Below are 12288 nucleotides of genomic sequence, written 5' to 3' on the forward strand. Positions count from 1 at the left end.
ATTACAAAAACAGTACTTTTTGGTGATGAACAGGGAGAATAAAGTGGTTTTGGCTTGAATAGGCAGAAGGAGGGGCCCATCAGCTCACAGCTCTTCATCCAGTAAATCTCGTTAGGGTTCAGTGCTGAAAACTAAGCAGCTTAGCTGGAAAGCTGGCAGTAATGAACTCTAGTTGAACAGGATCTTTTCGTAGTTCTGCCCCCAGGAACTAAAAGTAACTGTAGCAAAAAGACACTGGCTTGGGAATCATGAGATACGAGTTTGAGAACAATCAGATTCTCCCATACATCATTAGTTAAGCGACCTTGGGCAAGACATTTCATGTGTCCATTTTCTCAGATTTCACTTTTCCCACCCATAAAGGAGGGATTGCTCTAAATGAGTGCTTCTTAATCCTAGCCTATTTGAATCATCCAGGTTGCTTTTTGAAAATACCAGTGCCGAGGGCTCATCTCCAGAAACGCTGATTTATGAGGTTTGTAATACAGCCCAGCCACAGGGATTTTTTTTAAGTTCCCCAAATGCTTCTAATTTTAGTCAGCGTTAAGAACCACATGTCTACATTGGTGGTTCTCAAACTTTAATGTGCAGGGACAGTACCTGGAAATATTTATTAACATGCAGATTCTGCCTCAGTAGCTGAGCCTGACGTCCTACGTTTCTAAGGGATAGGCGATATCCCTGCTGGTCCCAGGATCACACCTGGAGTGGCAGCCTGCTCCTCTACTCCAACACAGAATTTGGAAACTGGTAGACCAGAAGCCACAGGCCATAAAAAACTCACAAACATTTTTTTTCTTTTTTTTTGCCCACACAGTGAAGTTTTAAAGTTTGAATTGCTTGACATTATTTAGAAATCAGGATATTTTGCATAACCTGGATGCTTGGCTGTACTTTGAGAACTAGAAGATCTGGGGCCTTCATTCTCACGTGGCAACAACAGTCAGTGGAGGCTGAATGGTTGCTGCCCCTCTACAGGGCACATGTTCTCTGGCCATCACGATCCCCACACTGACAGGTCACCCATTTACACTCAGCCTTGGCAAGTTTTGAGAGTGTGTCTCTGAAGCAGGACTGCATAAGAAGAGACAACAACCTGAGGATGATGAGGGCCCATGAAGTAAGTCCACCTTGAAGAAGGAAGCCCAAGATGACGACCCTGATTGCGGGGAGAGGTTGGGTGCGCAGCCCTGAAAGGATGGGTGAGGTTTGCAGCAGAAAATCGCAGAGTTTCACAGAACATGATTTGTGGACTGTCTGCATCAGAATTACTGACTTGTAGGTGCTTGTTTTGTAAAAGATACCGATACAAAAGAACTTATAGAAAAATATAGAATAACATCTGCATGACTTGGAGTAGCCAGTGATTTCTTAAAACAGAATGGAAAAAACACTACCCACAAAGACAAAATGGATAAATTGGAATACATTAAAATTAAAAACTCCTGTCAATCAAAAGATGCAATTAAGAGAGTGAAAGGTGACAGAATAGAAGAAAATGTAAAAAAAGATGTATATTTATCAAAGAGTAAAATCCAAACTATATGAAAAAAATACGAAAAGTCTTTAAGAAATTGATAGGCAACCTTCTACAAAAGTGGGTAAAAGGCTTGAATAGGCATTTTATCAAAGATAATATTCAAATGGCCAATAAATTTATGAAAATTTTCTCACGCTCATCAGAGAAATGAAAATTAAAATCACAATGGAACACCATTACATAGACTGGCTAAAATGAAAAAGACACAGAAAGCCAAGTGTTTGTAAGGATACACAGCAACTAGAACTCCTATAATAGATATGGCAAGTGTGAGAATAAGTTTTGAAATTTTTCATTTCATAAAACTGTTTGACCACATCAATTCAGGCTGAACAAATGCATACATACATACATATGCATAAGATTCAGCAATTACCCTCCTAGGTACGTACCCAAAATAGTACACACATATATTCACCAAAATACATCCAGTAAAACATTCAGAGCAGCAGTATTCATAGCAGCCACAACCTGGCAACAATGCAAATGTCCATCCACACTAGAATGGGTAAGTAAATGATAGTATGTACAATTACATATAATACAGCAATGAGAATAAATGAATTGCTGCCACAGGAAGCATCATACATGGGCATTTTCATCTTGTAAAAATTCTGTACCAAGCTGTGCCCATATGATTTAGTGCATAATTCTGTGTGAATGGTAAATTTTGATAAAAATGTGCCCTTCTCTACCTCTTCTACCTCAGAATACTTAGAAGTAGAGCCTAGAGGTGTATGTTTTTAATCAGCACCTTGGGGATTTCTGATGTCCTCTCCAGTGTGAGAGTCTCAGGCATAGAGAGAGCCAATTCACCAGATGTCCTGGGACCCATGAGCCAGAAACCAGCTCCCTGAGAAACAATAAGGAATCTGGAACATGAGCATGAGCTCTGTAATAGGAAGAGCAGTTAATAGTTGCACAGGGATTTACATTTTACAAAGCATTTTTACACACGGAATTATATTTCGACATGGAATTTGAACACTTAAGCTGGGCCTTGAAAAAAAAACCAGAGATGATTCAAGGCAACAAAAAAACTATCATACAGAATGAAGTACTGTAGGAAAAATACATGATGTTTTGGAAGTAACCCAAAAGGTCCATGGTGGCTATTGCTTAGCCATTTTTAATTATCTTTCCTATATTTTTGTCTACTTTCCAAATATTCTGTAATGGTCATGCCTTTGCTTTCTAACACTAGAGGCAAGTGGAGAAGTGGCTAGGAATAAAGACTTTGCAATCTGACGGCCCTGGACTCAACCCCTTGTCAGGCATGTGACCCATGCGAACCCAGTCTATGTGGTTCAGCTGGGCTAACTCCAACCCTAGCTCCAGGCGTGGACACGTGACTGAGACACACGCCAATCAAGTTAGGCTGTGCCATAGCCATGCAAACGATGTTAAGCCAATGAAAATTGGTCCTAGGACCCTCATCAGCACTTTTCAGGAAGAAAAGAAGTCTTTCCACTGCACGTGTAACTATGAATAGGACAGCCGGGGCTGTGGGGCCCACCACAGGGAGAAAGCCTACCTATGGTTGAGGCCAACGCAGTACAAACAGAGCTTAGGAAAGATAACTTCATAATAACATCATTTGAATATCTTGATCTAGTCAACCTGAAGCAAACAATCCCTGGACTTTTCCTTTTATGAGTCAATAAATTACTTTCTGGAAGCTAGTTTCATTAGTAGTAGTAGTAGTAGTAGTAGTAGTAGTAGTAGTAGTCAGAAAAAGTTACTAACACTCAATTCAAAAAACATTGAAATTTATTTAAAAACTGCCAAACTACTTTTCAACGTGGCTGTACCATTTTTCATTCTTATTAGCAATGTGTGAGAGTTCCAGTTGCTCCACATCCTCACCAACACTTGATAGAATCGGTCTTCTCATTTTAATCATTCTGTAGGTGCTCGGTTGTATCTCATTGCTTCAATTTGCATTTCCTTAATAACTGATGATGCTGAGCATTTTTTTCATGTGCTTATTTGTCATTCATATATTTTCTAAATAAAAGTGTCTGTACATTTTGCCCCATTTTAATTGTTACATTTTCATTACTGAGTTACAAGAGGTGTTGTTTGTTTGTTTTTTTAATGTTCTGTATAAAAGCATCAGACATATGGTTTACAAATATTATCCCCCAGTCTGTGGCTCCCTTTTTCTTTTCTTGGTAAATTTATATGGGTGGGGGAAAGCAGGATTACCAGTAAGGAGATCAGTAGGATAGGAGTGAATGAGTTTTGCATGCATCTAAGATGGCAAAGGCCAGCCTGTTATGTTCCAAAGAGGTGGGTGACCATGGGGCTAAACTTGATAAATATGGTAAAGCCAGGACAGGGAGAGTATCGTAAGGAAGGCAGAGAAATTAGAATGGATACAGCAAGCAAAAGGGAGTCATGAAATATTCTTGAGCTTGGGAGTAGTGTAATAAAAGTGGAAATTCTACCTGGAGTGGCAGAAGAAGGACAGAGAAAGGCAAGAAAACCAATGGAAAAACTTGTGGCGATCCATGTGGACTGTGATCTTGGCAAATGAGAGGTGAGGGAATGGAGTGAATGATCTATTTTAATGTAAGAAAAGAGAAGGCATCTCAACATATTGAATATGAGAGATAAAAATAAGAGGCAATGGTCAAAGAAAATGAATGTTAGAAGGAATTTAAGAGATCATTTTTTTTCCCTCCTAATTTTACTGTTGAGAAACTAAGGCCCAGAGAAGAGTAATGATTTTTACCAAAGTCAAACAGAAAGTTAGAAAGAGACTCAGGGGCCATACAGATCACTGGATGCAGACCTTGCTGTTTCCACTACATTAACCTGACCTCAGAAATCTGAGGTCTAGAATCTTAATCCAGGAAACACCTAATTCAAAGAAACTTGGTGGAAATGAGAATTCACTCCCATTTCTCCTCTCTCAGTTTCTTTTTGCTCCTACCCACCCACCTACCCCAACTTTACGAAGAAAACTAAACAGTAAACTTTTCCCTGCATGCTTTTTTCCTCCATCCACATATTTTTTCCTTCTTTGACCTGACAAGCATACCACCAACAGTTTGTATGATGTAAACCCAAACGCTGTTCTTACTGGGACACATATCGAATAAAAATTATAGCTACACTTATCTACACGGATATAGCTTAGATAACAATGTTGGGGGAGAAGCAAGTTGCATAATGATATGATTTTGTTTAATTTTTAAAATTTTCAAGATAAATTTTTTGCGATGAATAGGTAATAAAAGCACAAAACCACTGAATTCATGAAAGTGATTAACTTTGGGAAGGGAAAAAAGGAAACGAAATTGAGAAGAACTACCAGGGGACCCTAATTGTATCTGTAATGCTTTATTTTTTCAAAAAGTGGGAGAAAAATAAAGAACTTCTGAAGCTAATATGGTATAAAATAGAAATTTACTAATGCTAGATGGTGGGTTTCTTGTTCTAATATTATCTATTATCAGTGTGTTCAAAATGCCTCAAATGTGAAGCATCATTTACTATTGTCAGCACCTACCTTCAATCTCCTATTATTATACTAATGATTCATATTTACCTAAAAGGTTGAAAGGGAAGTTACAAACACTAACAACTGATGTAGGTAGGCAATTTGACAAGTATCTCTCCCACATCCTCTGTTTAATGGTATAAGTCTGTCAAATTTCTTCAAGAATGTATTGAAGATAAAGGGAAAGTGCTAGAAGCTTTTAAGCTGACAAACTTTGACATGACTTACTCTATAATCGTAAGTGAGCAACTACACTTTATTAAACAATGGCAAGAACACTTAAGGTCCAGGAAGTCAGAGATGATGGCAACTGACCAGAAATTCACCATCTCACCTCGTGCAATTGGGAGATTTTCTTTTTTTTTCCTATGAACAAGCATGTTTATTGAAGAAATTTTATGGGAATACAAAGATGGACTTAACCTGAATGTCCACCAATATAGGACTAGTTGAATACATTAGAACTATACAAGGAGACATTAGGCAGCTATTAAACCCCATTGGCTCTATAATTATTGATGTGGAGGGATATTATGAAAGAAGCAAATTACAGAGCCTTGTGTATAGTCTGTGTGGCAGAGATTGCTACATGTCCCCCAAAATCCATTCTCCCCTTTTTCCTTTCCTTTTTTTCCCAAATACAAATTTTAACCAGGCACATGACTGGCTAGCTAAAGTCTATTTCTAAGCTTCCTTTGCAGTGAGTTGTGTGCATGGTTCCAAAATCTGACCAAGGGGAAATGAACAATTGTGATCTGCTCTTTCTTTTTTACTGAATTCCTTTCAGGTTTTTATTTATTTTATTTTATTTTATTTTATTTTTTATTATTAGATTCAGGTGTACAAAACAATGTAATAGTTAGACATTTATATCCCTCACAAAGTGATAACCCCCCACCCCCAATCTACTACCCTTCTGACATCATATGTAGCTGTTACAGTTCCATTGACTCTATTCCTCATGCTGAAGCTGAAGCTGAATAATAATTAATGCCATATATATATATATATATATATATATATATATAGTCAGAGGATAGGGAGTACAGCAATTGGGAGAGTTACATGAGCAAATAAGAACTAGCAAAGGGAGCAAACGCTGCTGGCCGCCTCCATGTGTAAGAATGCAGCATGCCTGGGGTCGTCAGAACCAACATTACTCATTGCGTCACACAGCAGCAAACCAGCTGGGCAGCGAGCGGTCCAAGGCTCAGTTTCATCAAGAACCTTCTCCTTTCCTGCCTCCCTTACCCCTGAGGACTGTTGATACTCGCTGTTTACTCCTACCTAAACAGACAGCAGCAGCCAAAGAAACATGAGCACAGACTCCTATTCCAATGGAGTCAGGAATTAGGAAAAAGGAATGTGAGAATGGTCCCTGTTTGCTAACAATAAAACAGCCCACATTTACGGAGGGGTTATCGGAAGCCAGACCCTGTGCTGAACCCATGAGATGAATTATCTGAATTAATCCTTACAAACGCTCCAAGTAATAGATACTACCATTAGATCCAGTTTACAGACAGGAAAACTGAGTTTTGAGGAATAGAGTAAAGAAATAAAATGAAGTCACTAGAGTCAAGCTGCTAAATTACTATTAGGTTGGTGCAAAAGTAATTGTAGTTTTGCCATTTTTTTAACCTTTTAAATCGCAACGACTTCTGCACCAACCTAATAAAATCAAGTTGGTGGAGGGATGAGGAAACAATTCTGTTGTTCTAATGAACCTGAGAACTTACACCTTGAACTTCCCAGTCTTGTATCATTACCTGAATATCCACTGAACCTCCAGATAACACCCTGATTATCCCCTGAAGTACTAAGGAAAGAATCTTCCTGCATCCGAGTCACCTGGCTTCCATTGTCTAGACCACTAGAGGATCACCCGAGCCTAAGGACGCAGGCCTGGTTCTTCTCAAGAATGTCCTCTTTACTACAAGAACACTTGGCTTTTCTGCCTTCTTTGGAACCCTCTGTCTATTGCCTACTTGTGTTTACAGTTTGCAAACCCGAAGGCCCTTGAATAAATCTTTATCATTTATTTCTAGCCAAAGTCTCCTGTTGCATTTACTCTCAGTTGACAGATTCAAAGAATATCAGAGACAGGCCCAAAGTCACACAACTAGTAAGTGACCCCAACTAGTAAGTGATGTATCTCATACTTTGTTCCATTTCTCTAGGATAAATAGGGGCCCTTAGAAGGGGATGTTTATGTCACCTAGCCTCAGACCTACTCCGCCTACATCAACAGCCCTAGGGAAAGGCCTGACAAGTACGCAGAACAAAATGGAAGGATCTCATGAAAAGCCTCAGTAGAAATAAACAGCAAGCTAACTCTTGGTGAAAAAGTGAATCTCAGATGCCAACCAATTATTAATAGCAAAGTCAGGTGAAACAATAAAATAATTGAGTGATAGGGTTGAAGAACTTCAATAATGCCTTCTTCAGTGTTTGTTTGTTTGTTTGTTTTGAGCTATGGAATTCTTTTACATGAAATCTTGGGCTGAAGGCCAGATGTCAAACAGAAGCAGAGCTGCTCCATTTGTAGCTGGGGGTCAGGGAGCAGGAGCAGAGGTCCCAAGACACCTCCAAAGGCCAAGTTAACAACCCCCTCATTTTATAGATGAGCAAACAGAGGCCTAGAGAGAGAGTGTGTGTAATGTGCTAGAGCCATGGAAATGTACTTAATATGGCTAATATTTCTTGTGCTTAATTAACTGTGTGCCAGGATGTTTCAAGTGTTTCACATGCATCGTAATCCCCACCACAATCCTATGAAGAAGACACAATTATATCACAAAATCCACAGAGGAGGAAACTGAAACTTAGAAAGGCTAAATAAATTGTTCAAGGCAAGTCAAAGAACCAAGATCAAACCCAGACACGCTGGCCTCAAAGGCCAGGTCATTAAGCTGGAGATGCCTGTTGCACGGTATTGTTTGGGGGGTTTGTTTACTTATAATTTTAGGTCCAGGGTAGCCTCAGTCTGGGAGCCTCTCCCTGTTGGACGTTCCAAGGTGCCCAGGCTGGGACTTGAAGGGGAGGAAGCAGAACATGGGTGCTTCCAGTTTGCTTTGAAGACCTCTAGTGCTTCCACATTGCTGAGCCCAGGTAACAAGACTCCCAGGGGGAGGTCATCTGTCAGAGAGCCGAAGCCTTGTCTACGGGTTCTCCTGGGCTCCCCTCCAAGGCACTGTGGCGGTACTCCAGGAAGACATGGAATGCTAACAAAGGCTGGGAGTGGTTCCTTGGTGTGATGCTCTTCTATCTCTCCACTAGTCCTCCCCCAGTCCACTCTCTCCCCCAAATCCCCAAAGCTGCCAATCACTCTGATAAATGCCATTTGCGTGACCACAGGGCCCCACCTTGGTCTTGCTCTGAAAAGAAGCAAGGAGCTTGCATTAGGGTGACCAACCATCTTGATTTGCCTGGGACTGGCCCAATTTTAGCACTGACTGCATCCTGGGAAAGTCGTCGGTCCCAGGCAAACCCAGATGGTTGGTCACCCAATGTCAAGTTTCTATGACTTGACAATTTCTTAGAGCAACAACCCTCTGTGGCCTCAAGTTGACGTACAAAAAAATACATCACATTGTTAACAGGTAGGAGGCAGGAAACTGCCTGTTTTTCTCCAATAACAGAAACCCTGACAAAAATAGGGTTTAGGGACTGAGGCCAAGTTTATGACCACGTATGGGCCCCAGAGGAACTCACAGCCTGAGCTTTCTTCCTGACCTAGGGAATCCTGGGAAAAAAGGAAGGAAGGGCTTAGTTACACCCTGGGAGTGGCAGCCAAGAGCAGCACTGCTCCTTGCAAAGCCAGCTCTAAGCTGCTCTCTGCAGGAAAGTAGATGCTGCCCAGGCTTTACTCCCTTTTTGCAAAGCCAGAATGACAAACGCTAACATAGGAAAAGAGGGAGCCAGAAAGTACAGCCATCTCCCCATCTTTGGGAGAGCCCTTTCCCCAAACCAGCAGACCACTGAACCCTCACTGGACCTACCGAATCGGGCAAGACATAGGCCAGGGCCCCCCAGGAAACTCACCTGGGCCCAAGGACAGTCTCAGCTCCCCGGGGATGCAGAAGCAGCCACCCATGTGTGCACCATCCTCCCCGGGCCGAGAGCCCTGGGAACACCAGCCAGAAGAGCCCTGGGAGGGGACAGCCTCCCCACGGTGTACCTCCTCCCGCCTCCTCCCTGGCACACAGAGACCAAGGCCCCGCTGCAATGCACAAAGCAGCCTTTGAAATCCCGGCTGCAGCGGGAGGCCCAGGGAGGATGGGAGGGGCTGCCCAGCCCTCAGGCCCCATAGCCTTTGCACGGCCAGGCCTCCGACTGGGAGCAGAGCTCCTCCCTGCCTCTCTGCAGATTGCTTCATGCCTATCAGGCTGTGGCACATTCCTGGCATTCTAGGATTGAGAGACACAGTTTGGTTCCTGTGGGGGCAGCCAGCGCGGAGGAGGAGGGCAGAGAGCATCCCAGGAATCAGACTGCTGTTCTTGCTCCCTCCCTGACTGACTTGGCCCCGCTGAGTCCGGGTGCAGCAGCAGAGAAAGCGATCCCCACCCAGCCTCTCTCTCTGCAAACACCTCCTCTGGCTATCTTCATGAAGCCGGGAAGCTGGAGCTGGAGCTGTGAGCGCCGCATCTGACCTCAACCCCACCAGCGTCAATGAGCCGCCTTCTTGCTGGGGAAGGTGCAAAGCCCCAGCACTGGCTCCCAAGGTCGGTCAGAAGGGTTCCGGGAAATCGCCTGATGTAGCCCAGCACCTTACAGGTGAGAAGGGGGAGGACCAGGTATGTTAAGGCTACAAGTATGCACAAAACACTCGTCGCACAGGCCAACCTCTTTTCCATTTTGAATAGTCAGCAGAGCAGGGAAATACAGTTGACACAGCGTGGCTGAATTTCAGAAAACTTCCCATGACATCTCGCAAAGGAAATGGAGAAAATATGGCTAAATGCCAACAAAATTAGACAGAGGCACGAGTTGTCTAACAACCAAGCTCAAGGGCGAATTACTTAACGTTTCTTTAATGCCAAGAGCAAAGGTCCATGGTGAGTGGTCCAAAGAGTGAGGAGGTGTGGGCCGAGAGAAGGCAGGGTCCTGACGGCTACTTGGAGGCTGAACTTGAGGTCACTCTCACAAGCATTTTAAGGAGGGAAATGGCCTAGTGAAGTTTAAATGCTGGGAGGAGCACTGGGGTGACAGTGCGAAGGATGGCTCAGGGGTCAGTCTCACTGGACTGGTCAGGAGTGTCCACCACACACCTCATCAGCTCAGCCCCAGGTGACAGCCTCTCAACCATGTCGCTGACGTCTGTCTTCAGTTTCAAACCTGAGTCGTCTTGATTCCCAGTTACTGAATGTTTACCACAGGCCAGGCACTCTTTACCCATGACTTCATTTAAATCCCACAATGTAGGCATTATCATCTCTGTTTTGTAGGTGAGGAAACTAATGAAGAGGGTTGTATAACGTGTCTAAGGCCCTACCATCTACGAATGTCAGATTCAGGACTTGCGCCAGGTCTACTTGATGCCACCGCCCAGGAGCTTCACTTTTCTGATTACGGGCTCTTTCCGTGAGCACACTGAGAAAGGATCGGGCTGGAGCAGGGGCAGGGGACGCCAGGGGCACAGACTCTCTCTGATCGCAGTGCCACCAAGGAGGATGTTTAAAGTATGCACTTCCTATAACGTGTCCCCTGCCTTTTCCTTCACCAAAGCACAGTGTTTTAAGTATGAATTAAGATGTTTTCTTGGGCCCAAGATAAAAGGGGAAGGGTATCTTTAGAACGCAGCCACTCAAAACTTTGGGAGGTACGTGAGAATCAGACAGTGGAGAGAAACCATGGTGTACCTTGCGACAACAAGACAACAAATGCTCAGATTTACCATTCGTCCCTAACTTGCCTGCACACCGCTCTTTTACAGGTGCAGCAACAGAGATCAGACATTGTAAATGATCAAGACCAATCCATGGAAGGTCATTGGTCATAGATGACACCCTGATGACACACATTTTGGCAAATCTGAAATGAATGGTCCATCCTGGATAAAGTCATCTCTTCTGAGATGCAAGAAACCAGTGCTGTTCTGCTTCCGGGTAGCTCAGATGAATTAGCCAGAACAGAGAGCTTTCTGGACAAGAGACAAGTAATAGGTGCAAAAGCCCTGAGGCTGGAACATGCATGGCATGTTAAAGGAAAAGCATGTGTGCTTGGAGTCCAGTGAGGCGGTGCAGGGTCTAGCAATGAGATCAGAGAAAGCAGCAGGAGGTCAGATTGTGTACAACCTTGAAAGCCACGTAAGGACGTCATCTTTTACTCTCAGTGAGATGGGTGCCAATGGAGGATGTAAAGAGAAGAGTCACACGACTGACTTATGGTTTTAAAGGGTCAGCTGGGAGTACAGGTATGCAGCCATTGTAACATCCAGGAGAGAGATGATAATGGCTTGAACCCGAGTGGCAGAGGTGGAGGTGGTAAGAAAGGCTTAGGTATTAGATATATATATTTCAATGAAGAGTGTATTAGTCAAGGTTCTCCAGAGACACAGAACCGATAGGCTATATATGTGGTACAAGGAAGGCACTGTCCCGTCTAAGGAGAAGCCCTGCTAGGCTTCAGGCAATGAGGAACGTGGTGTAATGTCCCCTGGAGTGCTGGCCAGACATTCGTAGTTGTCATGGAAACCAGACATCCAGATTTCCAGCTGAAGTTTCCCAACTTTTAACTATTTACAAACTAATTCAGGAAATCTTCCCAAGCACTTTGTGGGCCAGTGCTCCAGGGCAGAAAAACATGCCTGCTGACCAAATCCAGCCCAAAAGCAGCTGGATAGCCCCTTCAGATGTACAATTAAATTGTTGTTCTTGGAAAATTTATAATCTAATTGGGATATAAGATATGTTTGGGTATGATAATTCAAGAGAAAAACTGAACGACTATGTTATGGGTAAAATTGTGGTCCCCAAAAATGATATATTGAAGACTTAACCCCCAGTATCTCAGAATATGACTTTATTTGGAAATAGGATTGTTGTAGATATAATTATTTAAGTTAAGATGAGTTCATACTGGAGTAGGGTTGGCCCCTAAACAACAGAACTTGTGTTCTTATTAATATAAACAAACAAACAAACAGAAAACCACCCTGTGAAGAAATAGAGACATGGAGAAGCCCATGTGACAACGAAGGGAAAGAGTAGAGAGGGGCACTTGCAAGCCACGGACTAGC

General features: G+C 43.0%; 1 protein-coding gene across 2 annotated transcripts in view; it reads right to left on the reverse strand.

The window, feature by feature from the left end:
- SH3TC2 (SH3 domain and tetratricopeptide repeats 2) overlaps positions 1 to 9241 on the reverse strand; it is a 55773-nt gene extending 46532 nt beyond the window's left edge. The window contains exon 1 of one of the 2 annotated variants that reach the window (XM_033095696.1): positions 9093 to 9241. In XM_033095696.1, coding sequence (XP_032951587.1) covers positions 9093 to 9144 — 52 coding nt within the window. In that variant the 5' untranslated portion in view covers positions 9145 to 9241. The remainder of the gene's footprint in view (positions 1 to 9092) is intronic. The other variant, XM_033095697.1, reaches the window with a different exon arrangement.
- Between the last annotated feature and the right edge of the window lie 3047 nt (positions 9242 to 12288).

The sequence above is a fragment of the Rhinolophus ferrumequinum genome, chromosome 24 (assembly GCF_004115265.2).
Source record: "Rhinolophus ferrumequinum isolate MPI-CBG mRhiFer1 chromosome 24, mRhiFer1_v1.p, whole genome shotgun sequence".
Taxonomy (NCBI): Eukaryota; Metazoa; Chordata; class Mammalia; order Chiroptera; family Rhinolophidae; genus Rhinolophus; species Rhinolophus ferrumequinum.